The 23231-nt window shown below is 28.4% G+C and overlaps 1 protein-coding gene across 4 annotated transcripts in view; it reads right to left on the bottom strand.

Annotated features, from left to right (window-relative positions):
- Positions 1 to 23231, bottom strand: part of LOC107454007 (QRFP-like peptide receptor) — a 129191-nt gene that overhangs the window by 30902 nt on the left and 75058 nt on the right. For all 4 annotated transcript variants that reach the window (XM_016071047.4, XM_071178542.2, XM_016071046.4 and 1 more), the window contains one exon: positions 4609 to 4796. In XM_016071047.4, the coding sequence (XP_015926533.1) occupies positions 4609 to 4796 (188 nt within the window). The remainder of the gene's footprint in view (positions 1 to 4608; positions 4797 to 23231) is intronic.

Here is a 23231-nt window from a genome sequence, read left to right as displayed (position 1 = left end):
AATTCTTTTGAACTTCATAATTTAATCACATTAAATTAAATATTTTTTTACTAAGGAAACTAAATGAGCTGCGGTGACTCAGGGGATAAGGCATTCGCCTTTTAATCAGGTGAACCGGGTTCGAATCTCAGCGATGGATAGTCAATTCGAATCCCGTACTCGACACGCACCGAGCACAGTTCTGACGTAAAGTATTCTAAGTGGTAGACGGATCATGGGTTATAGTCCCCCTGCCTATCAAGCTAACCGTAGGAGGTTTTCGTGGTTTTCCCCTCCATGTAGTGCAAATGCGGGTTAATTCCATCAAAAAAATCCTACACGAAGGCAATTACTCCCAATACTTGATCCAGGAGCTCCCTTTTCTTCTGGATTGGATTCGAAATTAAAAGGCCACGGAGTTGAGCAAAGTTAGTCACCAAACCAAAATTGAGTCAGCTATTCAAAGACGGTAATAAAATAAAAGTAAGACCACTAAATGAGATTTGCTGCCTCATTAGATAGAGCACTTTGCTTCCAATAAAATGACCCTGGTTCGAATACCAGAGTTGATACGTATTCTGCTCCTGGTTCAAACCAACCACAGTGTTGATATAAATAATCTTCTGCTGTAGACGGATCATTAGTGGTTTTGAAACAGAGGCGTGTTTGTCCCAGGGCTAAAGAGAATAGAAAGGCTGGTTCACTCCTTTGAAGTAGGTCTCGCAGCGCCAATCCTCCGATTTTCTCTAGTAACGTCACTTTGGCGCAAAGCTCGCACTTTTACTTCAAGAATGGAGCGTTCGGCCTTACTAGCTGTAACGAATATTGGAGCATTTCTTTTTGCGAGATATTCTAAGACATTTGTTATTTTCTATAATGACTTTCCTCAGTTTTTGCAGTGAATTTACAAGAATTTAAAACTATTATCGAAATGCCAGCTTGCACGATTGCAACTTGAAAAAATTTTGATAGAAAAACAAAAGGAAAAAATATAATTTTCCGAGTGTTCCCTAAAGTAAATGAACAACTAAGTAAGGAATGGATTCCGAAATGACACAGTTAATATAAAACAGCAATACGCTTATTCTGTCGTTAAGAACTTTTAAGAAAATTCATTATCTAAATAGAAACCACCTCGTTACTTCAAAAAGAAAGGCAGGTGAAAAAAATTAAAAAAGTGGATAAAGTCAAAGAAAATTGAAATGTAAATAAAAAGTATAAATAAAATATATAGTATAAAGTTGGAATTCTACTAATTTCATAACATATTTTTTAATGTAGTTATTCTAAATATTTATGATTTTTTTTTTAAAAATCATATTCTCTTTAATTTAAATATCTATAAATTATATTATCGTAAATTTAAATATCTATAAACAATTGTAAAATTTCTAATGTCATTATGAACCTAAATTATTATTTTGTTTCAGTAATTAGCGTTTAAGGTTGATGTTTCCTAATGATTAATTATGAACAAATTGCTATTAACGGCATATTTTAAAATCAGGGATTCTAAATTTAACTCAACTTATTGTTATAAAAGAATATGTAGATAAAAAAAGTGTCGATATATGCTTTCATTTTTCTTAATAATTAAAGTTAAAACTGGACTTTTTAAAATAAAGTATTTATAGTGTCATTTTCGCCAACTAGTAAAACATTTTTATACGTTTAAAATGGTTTTTTTTTTAATATAATGGCCAAGAAAGTTTTTTTGAACTATGTTTATGAACGGAAATAATGTGTTAATTACGTAAAGTTTGAAAGCTAATAACCAGAAAAAGTCTAACTTATCTTTACAAAGAGAAAGATGCAAAGTTATCATAATATCTTTGCTTGCGATCTCCGAGATCTGTGGACACAGTGACGTCATGAGGAGGGAAATCGTTGCTTCAGCTCTAAGAGCTGAGTGAACTAGCCCTTCTATTCTCTTTATCCCTGAGTTTGTCCCATCCCGGGGTTTCCTCGATTTCTGGATTGGGTTCAAAATTACATGGCTATGAAGTTGAACATAGATAGACATTAACTCAGAACTGGGTTGGTTGCTCAACTCCGGTTAAAAAATTAAATCAAATGAATTAAGATAGGTAAATGGAATATTTTTAAAAGTTAAGAAATAATAACATTTTATTTTAACATCATCATTTAACAATCAATTCCCATTATGTGCCATTGAAATGTTTCATAGACTTATCAATTTTCACCCACCTCAACCATTGCAGTTCAGCAATTTGACAGTTTTGACGTTTTCTTGTTGATGGTAAAAAACAAAATGAAAAGTATGCAAATACTACAAACTATTGGCAAAGTATTCAGGTAAAAAAATAAATGAATCCCTATATTTCATGGGTTGAAAATCTTCTCAATGTTTTTGAGGTTACAAAAGATATTTCTGAACAATTTCCTTTTGTTTCAGAAGAATTGAATTAAATGGGACACTCAGTTTAAAAACTTCTGTTGAAACAAGTTTTCTTTTTTATCTCTGCATTTAATCTAAAGTAAGAGATTCTAAAAACAAAATACCACTGAAAAAAATCGATACTGGTCGTAAATCGCCGATTTTAGCAACGATAATCGGATTCGGTTTCCGAAATAGAATTCAGGATCCGGAATGGGCCAACAACATAAAATAAAAAATATATATATATTGCTGATTCTAACCCTTTTTTCATGAAGCACCCACGTTTTTGTCACACCAGAAATCTGATTTTATCGGTTTTATTCTTTCAGTATTTCTAGTTTGGTATTTCAATTTTTTTTCTGACTTCTTTATTTCCGATACAGTTTCTATTATTATGCCAATAAATTCTTACTATTCTTTGTTTTATGCCATACAGTTTTTTTCCTGATCTAGAAAGAAACTATCTCGATCTTATTCAATATTTTCCTTGGATTATCATTTCTTCAATATGCAGTCTCTGATTTAAATAGTTTAAAAGTAACAAATCATAGTGTATAGATTCTAAAAGTACCTGTACAATTTTTTTTTTTAATTTGCAGCTATTTCTAAACAATGTTACTCAAATCACTATTTACTCTTAGTAATTTATAATATACATATTTTTAAAATCTTAATTTCAAAAAAAAAAAAAAAAAAACTGCAAAAAATTCTGGTCTAAATCATGGTATAAAGTACCGACATATTTATTCATCCGTAAACCATTTTTATCATAGAATATTATACCCTAGTTTTTACAGTAATATTTATTTAATTAGTGTGATTCAGTGATTTTACGGCAATTAGTACGGTACAACTTATAGTATATCAGACGTTTTTTTTCCGTATCATGTTCTGGTAAAAATAAATTTTACTGTAAAAAGTATCGACACTCTGAGTACTGGTACATTTTACAGTAAAATAATCCGAAATTTTTTACACTATACTTTATTTCAAATGGATATATTAAAGATTAAAACTCAAACTGTTTTTATATACACTCTATAACAAAAAAATTGACGCGCCAAGAAGCACTCACGCCTGCACACTGCCAAGCCAGATTACAGTGGTGCATGGCTCGATCAGGCTGGAATGATACCGACTGGGGACGTATAGTCTTTAGCGACGAATCCCAGTTCCATCTGTGTCCTGACGATCATCGAAGACGTGTTTGGAGACGCACACGGCAGAGAGGGGATCCTGCCTTCACTACTGCACGCCTCACCGGCCCCCAATAAGGCATTATGGTCTGGGGTTCCATTTCCTTTGGCAGCCGGACACCTTTGGTCGTCATTAGAGGTACACTTACTGCACAGCGGTACGTCGACGACATCATAAGACCTGTTTTGCTACCGTTCCTTTTGCAGCTCCCTGGGCTGGATTTTCAGCAGGACAATGCCAGACCATATACGGCACGTGTTGCTATGAACTGTCTGCACGCTCGTCAAACTCTTCCTTGGCCTGCCAGATCACCAGATCTCTCTCCCATCGAGCATGTCTGGGATTTGATGGGAAGGCGATTGCATCTGGCACGGAATGTTGATGACCTCGTTCGACAATTGGATCGAATTTGGCAGGAAATACCACAAGAGATCATCCGGGAGCTTTATCGGTCTATGCCACGCCGTGTGGCAGCTTGTATCCAGGCTAGAGGCGGTTCAACACCTTCTTGAACTTGTTACTGTAACTCTGAAATAAATTATTCAATTATTCTGAAATTTTAATCATTTACTATTCTGTACATTGTCTTCCTATTCAGCAATTTTCGTTTCAATCGGACAACTCCTTCTTGGTGCGTCGATTTTTTTGTTATAGAGTGTACTTTTCTTCTTGATTTTTTCCGTTTTATTTCAAGATCTTCGTCCTTGGCTGTCCTCAGTGCTCGAAAGCTCAGTTCAAATTTTTTTAAATATTGTTTTTTTGACTATAGTTACTAGAAATAACCAAAAAGTTAATATTATTAGTGGTAAAATTATCTGGTATTGCTTACTGTTACAGGGGTTAGTAAACGTTAGGTATCAAGAGGAATATATTCTGATATAGTTTATAAATATTTGATGGTGCTACTTTAATTAAATGTGTTAACTCTAATTTTAACAAGTCACTTTTAAACAGCGAAAAAGTTACTGTAAAATTTTCAAAACTGACTACAATGACTTTTGTAAGGAAATAAATATAAAGGAAGCACTTACCTCGAATACATTGTGTTGTTTAACAATGAGGAATGGAATTGAAACAACTGATGATATTATCCAGATTATTGCCATTACATTAGATGTGCGTTGCTTCGTGATTCTTACATGAAGAGGAAACATGATTGCAACAAATCGGTCACATGAAATTGCAGAAAGTGTTAAGACGCTGGTGGTCAAACACACCACTAAAAATTGAAAAGAAGTAAATGTATTAAAATTACATTATTGTCTGATTACATCTGATTTAATTGATATTAAATTAAGTACGCTGCTGAGAGAACAAATATGTTAGTTTGTTTTAAAAAGTGTGAGTACTCCCGTAATAAAAATGTTAAAAACACCGCGCAGATAACAATAATTATAATAACATAATAACAAGAATAAAATAATTAAAAGGCAACATAAGTAAAAATTGTTTTTCACGATCCTGCATTGCGAAAAAAGTATGGTCAAAACTTCGAGAGTATAGTAAATTTTAACGTAGCTGTATGGGAACACCAAAAGCTAGATAATTAAGGTAATGATTTTGATAAAAATAAAAATGGTAATGATAAAAGTGGATAAAAATGGTAATAATTTTGGTAAAATTAACAATAAAACTTGGTTTTACAATATGTTATAAAATCAGATAAATGTGATAAAATTACGTTATTTATTCATGGTTCATAAGAACATGGCGTAAAAAAATTCATTCAGATTTACTTTAAAGTTTCGCATTTTTTATTTAATGTGTGGTAATAAGAACTATAATTTTTAAAACCAGAATTTCCGGTTAACTACTACCATATGAATGGAAAAATTGCCAAATAAATGGTTTAAATACCGCTTAGTTTGGATTTCATTTTCAGAATTATGGTGTTTTTTTACCAGAAATGTCAACACCAGACAGTGCGAAAATTTTTATCAGAATTTTTTTTTCTCCACGTAGAAATAAAATTGTACCACCTCCCTTCATTATCCTGTACTATCTGATAAAGGTATAGTTTTGTACCACTTACCAGAATTCTCATACACGTAGAATATAATTATCAAGATGTTGGCTGTAGATTGCAGTAATAAAAAGCTCTAATAATGAATCGATGTCACATTCGAAACTCGTGTGGTGTAATTTGGCACTTCGTGAATGCGTTCAATACGGCAACTCATACTATCAACAAGGTACATATACTGATTACAGTTTGAAAACCTAATTTGGAGGTATGAGGATAGTAAGGCACGGTAGTTTCATTGCTGAACAGTTCAAAACTTTCTTCTTGCATTGATTTTTTACGCACTGAATGTATATTAATGATGGCTCCAAGTCACAGTTCCTATACCTTATACTCTATACCCTATTTCTGCATAAAAATAAATATGAAAAACATTTATAGATTTTTTTCTTAATCATCCTGTGTACAAAATATGAGAAGGTCACTACACTTACAAATTAATTGCAACAAGTTAAATCAAATGAGTAGATTGGATGTAAGTCTGCCAAATAGAAAATATTTACTTTTCTTTTAATTGAATAAAAAACCTAATTATCAAATTACTCTATTTAACTTTAATACTAGCTTTCTATATAAAATTCATAAGCAAAAAATAATTAATTTTTTCCTTTTCAATTTAATATTTTCTTTAAACAAAATAAGCTTTAAGCCTGTTTAGGTTTCAGAATTGACAGAAAAGCTACTTCAAAAAATAAAATTTGCTGAGATGCCAGTTTAGTGAACTTTTTATTCTACGTGAATAGAGTTTGCATACATTTTGCAAAGTATGTTACAGTTCTGGCAGAAAACATGAAACTGTTTTAGAAATCCAAAAACTTTCCTACTAAATGCTAAATGTCAGTGGCGCTTTTTGAATAAAACAGAAGGTAAGTTGTGTTTTTAAGTATCATTTTTTTAGGTATCTTTTTCTACTGAGCACTTTATTTGTTCGGAATTGAACGTTTTAAATTGTAAAGCTTAGATAGGCAATCAAGCTCTCTCCCTACTTTATTATTTGTTTTAAAGGCATTATTATTGTAAAATGCGCAACAACTGTGCAAAACATTAAAAGTTTTATTTTCATTAGGGTAATAATTTTTCATTCTTAATTTTTCAACTTCATTATTTTAAAGAAAATGTTACAACTTCAACACCAAATATTAATATTTTTATTGAGAAAAATAAAATATGTGTTGAGTACTTATTCATCCAAGGTACTCAATATTTATCAGAAAAAAATATCAATGGGATAATTTGACACTGAAAGAGAGATTATTGTTTTAATAATAAGTACTTTCTTACAATTTTTATCAGATAAGACAAAATCAGCTTCTGAATAAGCTTTTCGTTACTATATCCTTCAATATTTGATTTCACTTTTACTGATAAGAGCTAAGTAAACAAAGATAACTTTTTGAGAATCAGAGTTGAGCATTTTCTCCCCTCAGTTTTGTCTGCGTAATGTTTACAGAAGTAAGATAGATAATTTATAATAGGAAATGACAATAATCTGCTGTGAATCTTTTAACAGCCTATTTTAAATTATGCGGGATCAAAAACTTTCATTTTTTACGATATTTACAGATAGATAATCTAAATGTAAATAGTTTAAACTCATTTTGCATCTGAATTTCCCACGCCAATACGAAATTAACTAAACACTTTTTTGCATCATGTCGATTTCTAACATCTAATTAAATATTTGTTTAAAGTTATTGGAATTATTTACTCTTTGCAAATATTTTTAACTGCGGTTTCAAAACCAATTTAATTAAAAGTGGCTCTAAACCAGATTGATTGATAAAAAAGTTAAAAAGGGAAAGTTTCGAAGTATCATTCCAAAGAATGTCAAAAATAGGACGAATTTACAGTGATTTGATAATTTAATCCAACACCGTTTAAAATTAGGTTTAATTTTTCTTTAAATGAGAAAATATTTACTCGTTTTATAATCGCTTTGTTTATCTTAAAGCTTTTAAAGCTTCCAAATTAAATCTTAAGTCTTAAGTTGTCATAAGTGGGTGAAACAAAAGTTTAAAAAAAGCTTTCAGATGTGACAAAGAATTTAAATGTATTCGTATGTTGAAATTGTTAATTCGATTAATTTAGACATTTTAAACAACTTATCATGCATGTGTTTTAAAGAGTAGAAATTTAAACTTTTATAAAAGTTTCTTTTAGAAAACCGTTTGTTAAAACAATTTCAAAGTTTTGTTACAAGTTTAGTTTCTGCTTTAAGTGTTATTTTGATACTGATTTAAAAAGCATCTAATTACGCATTCTTCTGATTGTACCTGTCATATAAATCGTTATAAAATTTCAAGATTGTAATAAATTGTTGCAAAAATTGGTTGATTTATTTTCAACTGAGAAGGACACAGATAGTTATGCATACCAAAGTTCTTCATTTAAAATTTCTTTTACTCTATGCTGTGAATTGGTACACCCTAACAATACCTGATTGAATCATTACAAAGCTAAAACCCCCAAAAAAATTTAACCCATAATAAACTTTTCCCCATGAATGAACTAATGTTAACAAGAGGTCAAAGCAATTCAAACATTAAAACCAATTTCATATTAGTAAAATAAATCCTGAATGCCACAGAAACAACTTACATTAAACAAACAATCTAAAATAAAATAAAGAAATTCTGAATCAAATATTGGAGTCCTAAACAAAAGAATTAATTATGCAGAAAAGAAAATGGAGTCTAACATTGGAAACATTGGATCGCATAGGATTGGGTCTCATTGGATATATGAGCAATTCTACAAATAAACGCTAATTAGACTGCCAAAATGAAATTTTATTTTTTGGGGGGGCACACTATTTCTACATGAATTTTCTTCTTTTTTTCACCCTAAAAAAGCAGGAAAAAGTCGAGAGCAAGAAATTTTTTCTTTGTGACATACTTTAAATGTGACATACTCTTTCTGACATACTCAGATAAATCTGAGCCATTTATTCAGATAAAATGATTTTTACATATATATAATATTATTATAACGTCCCTTTAAAATGCATTTATAGAGATTTCATACTAAAAGATTATATTTTAGTATAAAAATTGGCGCTTATTTGTAGAATTGCTCATATGAGCAATTCTACAAATTAGCGGCCAAACAAAAATTTAAATTTTTTTTTTTGGGGGGGGGGCACTCCATTTCTGCATGAATTTTCTTCTTTTTTTGCACCCTAAAAAAGCAAGAAAAAATATTGAACATAAAAGTTTTTCTTTGTGACATACTTTAAATGACAAAATACTAATTTTAAATTTTTCCCAATTTTTTCAACTTACAAACTTTGACTAAATTTTTTTATTTTTGTTTCTTACATCAAAATATAATCTAATAGTATGAAATCTCTATAAATACATTTTAGAGAGACATTATAAAAATATTATATTTATGTAAAAATCGTTTTATCAGAATAAATGGCTCAGATTTCTTTGTGACATACTTTAAATGTGACATACTCTATCTGAGTATGTCAGAAAGAGTATGACACATTTAAAGTATGTCACAAAGAAAAAATTTCATGTTCACGATTTTTTCTTGCCTTTTTAGGGTGTAAAAAAAGAAGAAAATTCATGCAGAAATAGTGTGCCCCCCCCCCAAATTTTTTTGACCATCTAATTGGCGTTTATTTGTGGAATTGCTCAAATGTCTAAGAAGGAAAAACCATAAAAAAAAATTCCAAGGTTACTCACACTGATTGTACCATAACGCATCCATCTACCGCTGTTAATATTTTTTATAAGCACAGCAATCAGTAAACACTGACAGCAGTAGTCACGTAAACCAAGCACAGCAGCATAGAATTTTAGAAATGCGTTGGAATCCACGTGTCGAAATCAGCGTTTGACGGAATCGCATTCTATCTACTGAAACATTTGAAAAAAGTCAAACAAATCCTTAGTCAAACAATTAAATTCCGAAGATAGGAGCTCAATCTCAAAGAAATAAAAAAAATCCTGAATCAAAATCCTGAATAAGTTTCAGAATTAAAGATAATTCATGAATCAGTTTATTTAAATTAATTAACCTTTAACCTAGCTGTACACTAAAAAAATTTCCGGTTCAAATTTCGGTAAAAAGTACTGGCACTCAGGGTGCAGGTACTTTGTATCGTAAAATCCAATTTTACTGGAAGATGTAACTGGGCATGCCGTACTTTAGTAAAATCAGTACTGATAGTAAAATCATTAAAATTTATTATCAATTTATTATATTTAATGACTAATCAATGTATTACGTTATTCTTTAAACGCTAATAAAATCAGGATGAACATTGCATAACATTAGATATTTTTATATTTATTAAGTAATTACAATTCGTTTTTACTCAAAAATAATGAGTCGTTTATATGCGTTAAACTGTATATCACATCATACAATTTTACAATCATTATAATATCATTCCAGAGAAATACATTATGTCTGTTGAACGGTGAACTAATTCTGAATTATTGAGATAAAAAGCATGGATAGCAAATATTATGTTAAAGATGAAGAAAACCTTTTATTTTCGAAAAGCATACTGTCTTTTTACTCAGCATCTTATACGAAACTGTCAACAGTTGGCGCAGAAGTTAACTTAAAATTTAGATAGGTATTTGTTTATTCAGATTTGGGTAACATATTGGAACCCTTCTTTGATATGAGAAGTGTAAGTTTCTTTCAAAAAATGAATTATTCATGGTGAACAGCAATAAAAGATGCATCTTTTCATCTCAAAACATCTCAATTTGACATATTTTTCCTTATGAAGGAGACTCCCTGGATATGAAAAGAACTTAGAGTCGCCAAAACTTAAAGAGCTAAAGATTTCAAAGAGAAGTCTCAATAGACGTATCTTGACATTTTATCTTGCTGGTACTAGGCATCGTTGACATTTAGCAGAAATCACTATTCTTGCTAATCAATGCAAAATACTTACTTGCGTCGTAGTTACGTATGACAAATGTGAAACTTCCTGAATGAGTCATAATTTTTTTTTCAGCAAAGGAAATGCTTTGGGATTTCATCAACAAGTTCACTAATGATTTTGATATAATTTTGATAAGTGCCAGGAAACAGCAATCGACACAAGTTATCTCCATTTGCTTAAAGAGATACTTACTATTTTAACAAAACAGTAAGTATATCGAAATGTTACAGAATTTTAAATTGAGCGCTATTTTTTTTTTTTTTTTTTTTTTTTTTTACAAAATGGAACGGAATATTTGGTATTTTCAGTTATAGTTTGCGTTTCGGAACAGTTTGCGAAAGCATTTTCATTTATTGGAAAATAAAATGAGATTTGTTTATTTTTTAATCAAAATGAATTTGTTAGTAGGATCAGGCTAGTAGGTAATCAAAATGGATTTGTTAGTTTTAGAGTTTCATGGTGAACAACCTCTTGTCAAAATATGTGATATTAGAATCAAATTTCAATGTTTAGGATAAAAACATTATAGAAAATCTTATTCTATTATTAAAATTCAAGTTGAATATTTTTTAAAGTATTAAGGGTTAAATCTCAAAAGATTGTTATGCATTTACTAATATAATGATTATGCATATAAAAATAATATATTTAGGTTACTATACTTAGAGTTTTATATTTACATTAAAAGTTTTTATTGGCAATAACATATAGGTAACTTAAGTTAATATGAACCTAAAACTTGTAAAGCAAAATTCAATATATTTCTTTTTAAATTTAAATGACGAACTTGCTAGTATAATGAGTTCGATTTGTAACATAGTTCCCTAGTTTATCATAAATTCCTCATTGAAGTTTTTATTATATTTATTTTCTAGTTAAGCATTTTTGGTGAATATTTTTACTATCAACAGATTTCCACTTTTATTTTTTAACAGGATAACACCATTTTTTAATTAAATACTTCTGAATTTTACATTGAATTTACCGACCAGGTGGCGAAGTCGTTAGCGTGTCTGACTGCGGAGCCATTGGCCGTGGGTTCGAATCCTGCTCAGGGCATGGATGTTTCTTTCTCGCTCTGTGTTCTATGTCCTTTCCTCTTTGTGTGAATGTGACCTGCCCTATAAACGGGTTTGTGGTTGTGTGACGTGGGCGACGCTGCTCCACCGCCGTGGGCTTCGGCACAGGTGCCCACTGGTTAACGAGAAGAGAGTAGCAGTTCTAGTATTTCTGTGGCCAATGGGACAAACCCAAGTGCCCGCCATTAAAGAAAAAAGCATAAAAAAACAAACATCGAATTTGGAAATTGATTTAAAAAATAATAATATTGGAATTGAAAGTAAAATGTGACAAGCATGAGAGATTTGTGCAGAAATACTATAAAAGAATGAATATTCTTAAAATGTAATCCATCATTACCAAAACAACCACAGCGATTGTTTGTTTTTATTGAAGTTTCAAAGAGAAGAACTTAAAAAAACAAATGATAATCAACAAGTTTATTTATTAATTTTTTTTGGTTGCTTAAATCTAAATGCTAAAGTAGACCTAAAAAGAAAAACGATTTTTTTTTCATTTAAGAAAGGAAAAAAATTATGACTGCTACAATTTTAAAAAAAAATATTTCTAATTGACTATAAGGTGATTGGTGAAGGAAGTTTGTGGCAAATTAGAGAATTTATTGGGTAAGAGAATTTTATGGCGATTATGATGGGCAACAGTGCTTAATTTAGGTCAAAATGATGGTATTGTTTTTAAACCATTTAAAAAACGCGACTTTATAGGAAACTTTCTTGTTTTATTCATTTTAATTCTTCTGATTCCTTTAGACTTCTTTTTCTGAAAACTGAAAAATTTAAAAGCAAAAATATATTTGACACTTAATAAAATTTTAAAATAATGTTTACTGATAAATGACTTTGGGCGGAGTGCTTTCACGAGTAACTTTTATTCTTAATAAATACATCCACTTATGACATTTAAATTACTATTTTTTTATTCCTATCTTTTCCAAAGAAAATTGACATTGATTAATAAAATAAAATTTGAAAATTAATAAAAGGAATTATAAAAAAGTCTTCTAAAGTGATTATGTTGATTTTTCTTCTTTAATTACTTTAATTTTTATAATGTCAGGTTAACTTTTATTTTTATCTTTTTAATTGCCAATAATAAAATTTGTCAAAAGAATTCGGACATAACTTTATAAAAAAAGAAAGGTGATTAAAGTTAGGATATTGTTAGGCTCTTAAAAAATGCCAAAAAAGTATTTGATGTCAAAAACATTTAAGCCATTATATCTGCGTTAAAGATATTGGGTGTCAAAACCAGTTTGGACTTCAATCTATCACAATTGTTTTAAGTCCAGCGTGTCTGATGGATTGAAAAAGAACTGGAGTGATAGGCTTGAAGATTATGAGCAAATTTTTTTGTAAACTTAATTCTATAAAGAGAATTGCCAAAATGAAGTTAGAATCATAAAATTAAATTTTCAATTGCAGAGCCCAAACGATTTATTTTTAAAATCAAAACAACTCTTTTCCTTTGTTTTCTTTTAAATATCATCACATTAAAAAAACTAAGAATTTATAAGTGATGTTAAATATTGTATGTTAATATTGTACCAGCAAAAATTTGTAATAAAGGTCTGTTCTTTGGGTAGTTTAAAAAAGGATTAAAATATAATCAATAACTTATTTCTAGTTTGTATAGTTATATGTATAAAAAAGATGAACAGAAAAATTTAAAAAATAATTTTTTTAAAAATTTTACTAATGAGAATGGAAATTTCAGTAATAAGAATTATTTGAAAAATCATTTTTATGTATAAAGTATAATTTTCATAACATAATTTTTAGAACATAAAATTAAGAAATACTGATTTAGTGTTATGAAAAAATGCTGCCATGTAAATAAAATTACGATTATTTATTATTTACTCTAATAAAGGTCGAATGCGGTTTTAATTGTGAGGTATGTAAGCGTCGGTATATCGTTTTAAACTGAGTAATTTAAAATGGAAACAAAATTTTAACTGAATCATGTAAGTAATTGATAGAAAAAATTCTTTTAAATAAGACTTATTTAATTTTTATCCTCAGAAACTATTAGAATTATTTAGTAGAAAAAAATACAATTATATACAAAAATATACAAAATATACAAAAAGTGTTTTTTGACAATCATTAAAATAAAAGCATTAATAACTATATGCATGATCTTTGCATAAAATTAGTGTTAAATAAATAAATTATGTATTTGAGTGTAAAAATTTTTAATTCATAAAATATTTTCTGAGATATGAAAAGAAAAAACACTCAAAAAGTAGGGCTGCTTTCCTCACTGAAATACTGGTTACTATTTCCCAGGTTACGGCTATCACCTCTCATATTTTGAGAACTGAAAAAAAGGTTCGTTTATCAGAGAAAGTACATTTTTTTGTTTTTAATTTTTCCAGCGTCAAATATTGTCTGCTTTAGTTGGTTAGCATAGTAAAGGTCAATACTTCCGAGCATTTAAATTACATCTTCTTTAGTCTAAATTTAATCTTTAGATCAGGAGTTATTGACTTGTTCAATCTTTCAATTAGCTTACGAAAGTTACTTTCTAAGCATTAGATAACGAGTTATTTTTATTTTTTTATCTAACTTTTTAAAAAATGCATAGACTAATCTGAAAAATAACTTGGTTTCTTAAGCATTTTTATTTTACATTTTCTGAAAGTTATTTACTTATAATGCTTTCTCTTGACAAAAATAAATTGAATTTGAGTTGCTTCAGTGAGTTTTACCCGGTTAAACGATATTATAATCTATCGTTTATTAAAATTGCTTATACTAATATCAAAATCAATACTTTGTAGAAAGTGTAACGTAAGGCTGATCTTGAATTTCTAAAAGAATAAAAAATGAAATAACTGAACCCATAGGTTGCTTTGTCAAGAACAGAAAAAGTTATTCATTACAATAAAATAAGTGATGAACTAAAAAAATACATTGAATGATTTTTGAAAAATAGAAAACAAAATGTTTTAATGGCAGTAAAATACGAAATCAGCAGACAAAACACATTGAATGATTTAAGAATAAAAAAATCATTTGCATGAAAGTAAAATAAACAAAGAACTTATAAAATTTTATGACTGATTTAAAAATGAAAAAGTGTTTTTCTTGAAAAATAAACTAACGAAACACAAGGATTAATTTAGAAATAGAAGAATTTACATTACAATAAAATAACAAAAGAACTTAAGAAATTCATTGAATGATTTGATAATATTAGAGAAAAATGTTTTAATAACAATAAAAATGCATCGAGTTAACAAAACACATTAAATAATTAGATAGGTGCAATTTTCCATTAACTGTTATCATTGCAATATTTCTTTAAAATTGTGGAAGCCAAATAAATTAAAAGATAAACTAAAAATGAATGAATAGAAAAATATATATATTTTTAATGTGAGTGAAAGGTTTCTCAGATGCGTATGGTAAGTAAAAAAAAAAGGGTAGAATAATAAAAAGTTAATGAATTAATGGAACACATTGAATAATTTACTCGATTAAACTTTTTCGTTACCTATTAACATCACATTATTTTTGAAACCCTAATAACTGAGTTAAAAAAAATCGAAAAACATTGAATATAATTAAACATTTTTTTTTAAATCCATGCGCGGGAGTTATAAAAAAATTCTCCCACGTGTGCAGCAAATAAATAAACAACTTAATGGGAATATATGTAAATGCGTCCAAAAGAACATCTAAGATTAGAAAGCGGTTGCGTGAAGTGCTTTATTTTTACACGTATGAGAGGATTTATTTGACATGCAAAAGCTAAGGGTTAAGAAAAGTTTGTAAAAGCGTTTTCTTAGGTAAATTCAGCAAACAACGTAGTATAAAAACTCAACTCTTGCCACACTTCTTAAAAAAAGAGGAAATAAGGGAAATTCATTCGAGTCGGCGTCAAACGATTACTTTAAAAGCTCTTACAAGTTTCAATTGTTAAACAAAATTTGTTCTTGTTTTTTAGTCAAAATAGATTCTGAAGTTTTTAAAGCTTTTGTTTTCAGTGATTTTTTTGCGCATATGTCAAACATAATTGCTTCGATCACAGTATACTAACATAAAGTTAGGAGAGCATGGATTTCGAGTAGTGCTCAAATTATTTATGTACACCAAAAAAAAAGTTTTGCCATACAAAATTAATGTTTCTTAAAAAAGGATGAATCCAATTTTCTCACTTTTTTTAAAAAAAAAAGGAAAACATTGCAATCGTGTTTATGCTATTTTAAAAATTACATTTTAAAACGGTTTTAATTTATTTTAATTCGTAGGGAAACATTGAAAAATGTTTAGTCATTTTTATTATTATTTAAACATTAAAAACAAAAACAAAAATGATTATTTTCAACAAAGGCTCACACTTTTAAAATTTAAATGAGAGAATTTAGAGAATTTATACAGGGAGTTTACTTTCTCTCACCTACTTTTTTAAGATTTCAATTATTTTTATTAAAAAAAATCGAAAATCTTTTTCAAAAGTTTGAGCAAAAATCTTGTATATACAATACCACGAAAAGAGTTTTAGCAGTTTTTAAAACAAAATTTAAGAAGAAAACTAAAACGAAAAAATGATTATCATAGCACATTGAGGAATTTAATTGTTAGAATTAGAGTAGAAGGTGGAAGGTTAAATTTCACTGATTATTATTAATAATAACCATATTTATTAATTTAACACCAATGGCAGCAATGACGAAAGAAAAAATATTGGGAATATCATTAGAAACTAAACATTTTTAAAATTACTTTTGCAAAACTTTTTTTTTCTCATTTTTCTACTTTTTTTTCATTTTTATTTGGATAATAACTATCAAAATAACGGGTTTTATTTAACGGAAAAAAGTTTAAAAAAAGAAAGAATCACTTTTGAAGATTAATGAAGTTTTTATAAAGAAAAGAAATATTTTTTATAGCCTTAATTAAATTTTTAACATATTAACTTTCCTTTTTATTAAATTCATAAATACACACTGTATGCTTGCATTACATTGTTTTCTTTGCCTTCTAAAAATACATCTTTTTTTAATTATAATTTAGAAAAAATTATATAAAAACATTTAAAATATTTACATTTTTGTTCAAAATTTTAGTATAAGTGTAAAAAATTGCAAATGTTTAAAATTACCATAAAAAATTATATTCAGGATAAATTATTATTACTCCTTATATTTTTATTATATTATATTAGTTACGTTTACTTAATAAGATATTTTCTGACATACAATCAATCAATTATTATTTGCAAAATTTTAATGATCGGAATTTTGCGTTCTAGCTTGGTGAGGAGAGCGGTCAAAAGTTGAGACCCCTTAAACTTAATTTTAAATTGAATTTTGTATATTTCAACATATCTTGAGAACTTTTTAATAAAAAAAAAATGTCTGTACACAACTATAAAATTTGTGTATCCGAAGAAAAAAGGATTTAATTAAATTAATCATTAATTAAATGCTTTATAATGAGCATTAATAATTAGCATGAAAAAAACAGCATTTATTTAAATGTCAATCCTGATTCATATATTGGGATCATATTTTCCAGATTGCACTGCTTCCTCTTAAAATTTTGAGGGTCTGTTTTTCAGAAAAAAAATTATGCTTGATTTCGTAAATTAAAATGTGTACTAATTAGTTAGCATGTTTAAGATCCAGCCTTCGAACCATTAATATTGAGTCCTGATACGTAGAAATCCGATCATTAGATTAACGATTATTCCGGGTTTAATTAATTTTGCACTCTGAACAACAGTTAAAATATAACTTATCATCTCATCTTTAAATTACACGTTGACTTTAAGCATGCAAGAAAAGTCAAAATGAGAAAGAGAGAGAGAGAAGGAGAGAGAAATGCAAATGCTTATTAAATGTTGCATTTATCAAAATACAGTCATTAGTTTAGAAAAACTTAATAGTACATCGTCGATTTTTGTATCATGGGACAAAGATAAAATATACTTAGTTTCGTGAAATATTATTATTATTTTCGCTTTGTTTAAGGAAAATGTTTTTCCTGAAACTTTGGTTTTGGAAAATAAATTCTTTCTTTGTTTTTCTTCTATTTTGAACTGCTTTTGTTCCATCTACACAAAATAACATATGCAAAACTATTAAAAAGAAATTAGTAAAGCCTAAAAAATATTATAAATAAATTTCTTAGTTATTTTTTAAACACTTAATCCACCTTTTAGAACTTAATATATTAATTATTTGATTAATTTTGTTTCGGAATTCAATAAAACAAAATGTTCCAGAAAAATAATAGAGATGAATAATTTCTATTAATAATAAGAATGCGATCCTTAGATTAATGTATATTTTATTTTAAACTCTAATGATAATTATACAGTGACTAGGAGGAATACAATATTGTACCTTAATATTGATGTTGCATTATTACATTTTCTAAACTAGCGTTTAATTTGATAACATTTTTCTTTTTTTTTTTTATAAAATATTGAGCAACGTAATTGAAACTTATCTCATTCTTGAGTTCTTAATTTCCGCTTGCCAGAAAATGTTAAATATTTGCCTTCAGTAAAAAAATAATAATATGTATCTTACGAAGATGAAACAATATTCCCAGAATATTAATTAATTTTATGTACCAAAGCCAGTGCGATCAATGTGTTTTTGTTCATAAACTATCAAATTCTACCTCTTGTATGAATGAACATGTAGTTTTGCTTAAATTATTATTCTGGTGTCCCAAATAAATTTTGCTCATATTATTACTAAATAAGCTTAAAACATAATAAAAAGTTTCGTTATATAGATGTTTTAGTTATTTCATTATAACATACTTAATAATTGAGTGTATTGATTTTAAATATATAAAAATATTCTGGATTTTTGATAACTTATAATTAATTGCCTTTGAAACAGAAATTAAGCTTATGAAAGCATTATATAAATAATTCATGGACTAATTCATGATCAGTGTTTTCAATAAAAAGTAATGAAATTGGTTCATATAATATTAATTTCCAATTAATCAGATAAATCAATTTAATGGAACTTTTTTAAATTAAAATTCCGTAAAAGCACAATATAACATAGTTAAGACAATAAAAAATAGATACATTTTAAAACATTTTATTATAATATTAGCTGAATGCCAGTTATTTATACGGGGTGAAAAATGTATGCAATACTAATTATCAGCACTGCGAAATCATGCACAAAACTGGAAGCTCTATTCCGACACAATTAATAAAGCTAAAATAAATCCAATATTTTGTAAAATTTATTATTATTTGTTGTCCTTTTTATTGGCTTTACGTTATTAGATTGTGCAAAAATAGAAAAAAATAAATAGTTAATTTAATCAAAATAACATTTTATTGTATTCAGTATCATTTGGCATGATGCTCGGAGCCAACTCATGATAATTCAAATTTGCTGCAATGAAAAGGTTTTCCCATAAAAAGAAGGTAAAAGTCTATTTCCTCTATATTTATCCAAAAACTGCGCAGTATTGGTACAGTTAGTAGGTATAGTAGTAGGTATTGTAGGTATGTAATAAGATAATAATTTATACCTATATTAGTATGTTTGGTATTTCATAAAACTGTACTAATTACCAGAACACCAATAGTTCCGCTGCCAATATTAATTAGGTATTATTGTTCTCAATAATTATATGACAAAATTTTTATGTTTCTCCTAAGGACATCAGTAACCTTTCTCCATGAACTTTTTTTAAGTGCATTACATATTTCTTTGTTGTACAGTATGGCGTTTTTTTACTCTTCTCTTAAATGAATTATTACCTATCCCTCATTTGTTTTACTTTCTAGTTCATAGCTCAGTTTTTTTTAATTTCAATTAATACTGACATTTTTGAAGTTATACTTCTTATGCGACTTCCAACAAGGAAGCGTTAAACGTTTAACGCTACATTTTTATTGGCCGGGAAATCACGTGGTAGGATCCAGTTTTACCTCATTCATTTCCATATTGTTTTGGTGCTCACTAACATAAAAATAATAAAAGTAATAAAAATTTCGTTTTTCTATAAATATTTTTTTAGTTTGCTTTGATACACATATAATTTAATAGGGTAGTATTTTTTATTTTCAAATTTAGTGGATAACAATTGTAAAAAATGAGTGAAAACAATCCCACGGACAATGCGACGGATTTAACGTTATGTCAAAGTACGCCTCTTGTGAATATCAACTGATTGTTTCTTTTCTGAAATTACATTATGACTCATTCACATACATTATTAATACAAATACATTTTCCAGGGCGAGACGATGAGGCAACCACAAGCACTGGTTCAAGAGGTCCACGAGGGAAAAATGCACAATATTACCGTGATTACAGAGCACGGAAGCGAGGGGAGCAGGAAAAAGAGTCGTTGAATAGAACTAGTGATCCTTCTACGACTGCTGATTCTTCTACAATTAACGTCGCAGGTTGCGAAGTTTAACTTCTTCCGCGCGAAGGGACTCCATGCACTATTTTTTTTTAGGATCGGAGGCTAAAATTGTTCCTTTCACACTGTAAACAAATTTCAATTAAAATACTGTATAAAGTATCGGCACTTTGGGTGCCTCATTTTGAAAATCCATTTTACTGTAAAATTCATTTTACCATAAAATCCATTTTTACCCAAAAATATTATACCCCAATTTTACCGTATTTAATTAGATTGATTCGGTGATTTTACGGCATTTATTACTGCAAAAATTAAGGCTTATATGATTTTTTAGTCCCTAAAATGTTTCGATAAAAATGGATTTTATGGTAAAATACAGAGATACCCTGAGTCTAAGTACTTACTACCTTAATTAAACATTATTCACATCAATAATAGTTTAGAGTATTTTTTTGGTTTCCCTAAACGGATAAGACACAATTACCCATTAAATTTGGCTTCAGTACACAACTTATTCCTTTTATTTCAATTAATACCAAAATTAATCAAGAATCATTAGCGTACATTAGGGTATGGCTAATTTTTTTTTATGTTTATCTTAAACGAACTCCTCTTTCACCATTGATTCTTTATTTCGGAAAAACCTCTTTCTTTTATTTCAATTATTGTTAATTTTGAATTATTTAATTTTACAGAAACGTGGTTTACAGGCACGTGGTTTCAGATACTTTTAGAAACATCGATTTGGTGAAATATTCTGATTATGCTAAAAGGTACATGAATATTGAGTATATCTGACATGACGAATCAAAAATAACTAAAGAGAGTGTAGTAACTTTTTTTTACTAATGCGATCAGTGATATTGCTGGGCTAAACAACCAGATTTTTAACGGTTAAACAATCATACTCCTTACTGTACTTTATGGTTAATCGAATGGGTAAACTGTTGCTGTTTATTTTACCATAAATTTAAAATAAAAATTTTAAAAATGTAGCTATAATTAAAAAAAAAGGAATTTTGTTTAAAAATATGCTTTGCTCTCTGGCTGTTACATAATTTGGATTGAAAAAAAAAAACTGTGATTTTTGTATCAATCTAAATTATGACGGTGGTTGAACCTTCTCATGTAAAAATTTAACTTACGGTATCAAATGGGACATTTTACGAATTAAAATGTATTATTTTTTGCATAGTTTTATCAAATTTTTGAAACATTTTAATTAATTTCTTTTTAAATGAACCATAAAACAATTTTAAAGGTTTATCCACTCAAAAGATTAAACATTCATATACATGGAAAATACCCTAAATAGTTATTTTGCCTATTGTTAGCAAACTATTAAATATTTTATGTTCGATCCCGATAACTGATGTGAGTGAATTTCGGTCAGTTCTCAAATGGAATTTTCTAGTGCATGCAGCGAAATCGAATTATCAGTAAATTTAGTTCAGACTACGCATCGACCAGATAAAAGTTTTAAAAAACCATTTTATCAAATCCAGCAATAGAGCATCTTAGTTTTTGAATAATTTGCAAAATGTTCTTTTCTCACCAGATATGCTTATGATAACAATACAGTTCTAAGAACCACGGTATTTTATTAGAATAAAGAAAATACAAACTAATGCAAGTTAGTAATTTTCGATATTAGTTTGATCAAAAAAATATGATTGGTTACTTAATCTCATGAATACTTATAACTTGTTAACATTAATTTGTTTACATCATATTACGGCTTAACGTTGAAGTGATTTTTCTAAGAGTATATAGATTTTCATATTACTTACAATTGCCTTTCTTATTTTTCTAAGATTTTTTGTCAATTAATGTCGGACCGCGGTATGACCATAAAAACCATCAAAGAATAGGATGTTTCCAAGTTTTTATGTTAAGTGTTTTGTACTGAACTATTAGTTCAGTATCGGGAATATATCACAACAAAAACAAAATAGCTTAAAATATGTTTTAAATAAAGACTTTAGCTACGTTCTTAATATGTTTGATTTCATACTAAACTTTTTATAAAGATTTATAAAAAACACAAATTTCAATATTAAAAATATTTTTTTCTGATTGATAAACAAGACTCCTTTTTTGATGTAATAATTACCAAAATTAAGGTTTACCATTTCTTTAATAAAAATACAAAAAAATCTATTTATATTTAATAATATTCTATATTTTCAAGTGATACACATTTGCGTTATTGCCACTTTCGTTGAGAACATTGTAATTTTCGCTGTAACATATAATGTAACATATAGTCTCACTTCATATCAGATTCCTAAAATCTCCTTGCAGCTTTTTTCTCTTTCACATTCATCATTGGAGTGAATTATATCTCGGCCAAATCTGGTAGAATGCAGGTGGTAGTTACTGAGTTCCAAAATCAGTAATTCATTTAGGAAAGCAACGGTTTAACGGTTCATAAAGTAGAGATTAGTTTCAGCACTTTCTCAAAGACACTGTTATAATTTCTCGGAAAAAATGGTTAAATAGCATTTTTTTAAATTTTTATTTTACCACATGCAAACAAAATTGACAAATAACAATAAATAAGATAGTTTTCAAGCTGTTAACTGTGACAAAAACCGCTTATTAAGTGCACTCATCTAATGCGGTTACACAACCAGAATTTTATCGCACCAACCTGGTCCATCTTATGAAGTCACTTAGTTCCTTGCAGCTACATACATATTACAGTCAAAGAGCTAATCTGTTAATCCCATGATCGACAGGGCAGGGATTCGCGTTTCAGCGATGACACAATTAAATTAACTCCATTCTATCACCTGTTTTCCTTTCACACGATTTTCCTATGTCCTGTACTCCCCAATTTGTGACCATGGACTATTCGAATGTGATACTCTCATTTACGCATAGATGAGAGCAACATAATGCTGCTCTAAAATAAAAAGTTCAGTATTTCCCATTTTTTAGGTGAAAAAACCAGATAAACAAGTTAAACTGCATCCCATGGTTCATTTGATAAAACAGAACACAGCTACAACCGAGCTCAAATTCATATTACCTAATGAAAAGCCTATCCTCAATGTCCAGTTAAATCTCTTTTCTATGATTTTGAAACCATGCTAGCTGTAAATGGTAAAATAAACCGTATAATTTTTGACACCATGGTCTTATAACGTTATTTTTGTCTATACAAAAATATTTTTTACGTATAAAATTTTGGATTATTGTGCAAAAAAATTAAAGCTGTTCAACATTTGAAATGACACTGCGTGTTACAAAATAAACGATATTTGCTTT

This window comes from Parasteatoda tepidariorum, chromosome 6, assembly GCF_982258835.1.
Source record: "Parasteatoda tepidariorum strain Cologne lab strain chromosome 6, Ptep-v5.0, whole genome shotgun sequence".
In the NCBI taxonomy this organism is placed as follows: domain Eukaryota; kingdom Metazoa; phylum Arthropoda; class Arachnida; order Araneae; family Theridiidae; genus Parasteatoda; species Parasteatoda tepidariorum.
Note: the sequence above shows the minus strand (reverse complement) of the source record. Positions and strands in the feature narration are given on the sequence as shown.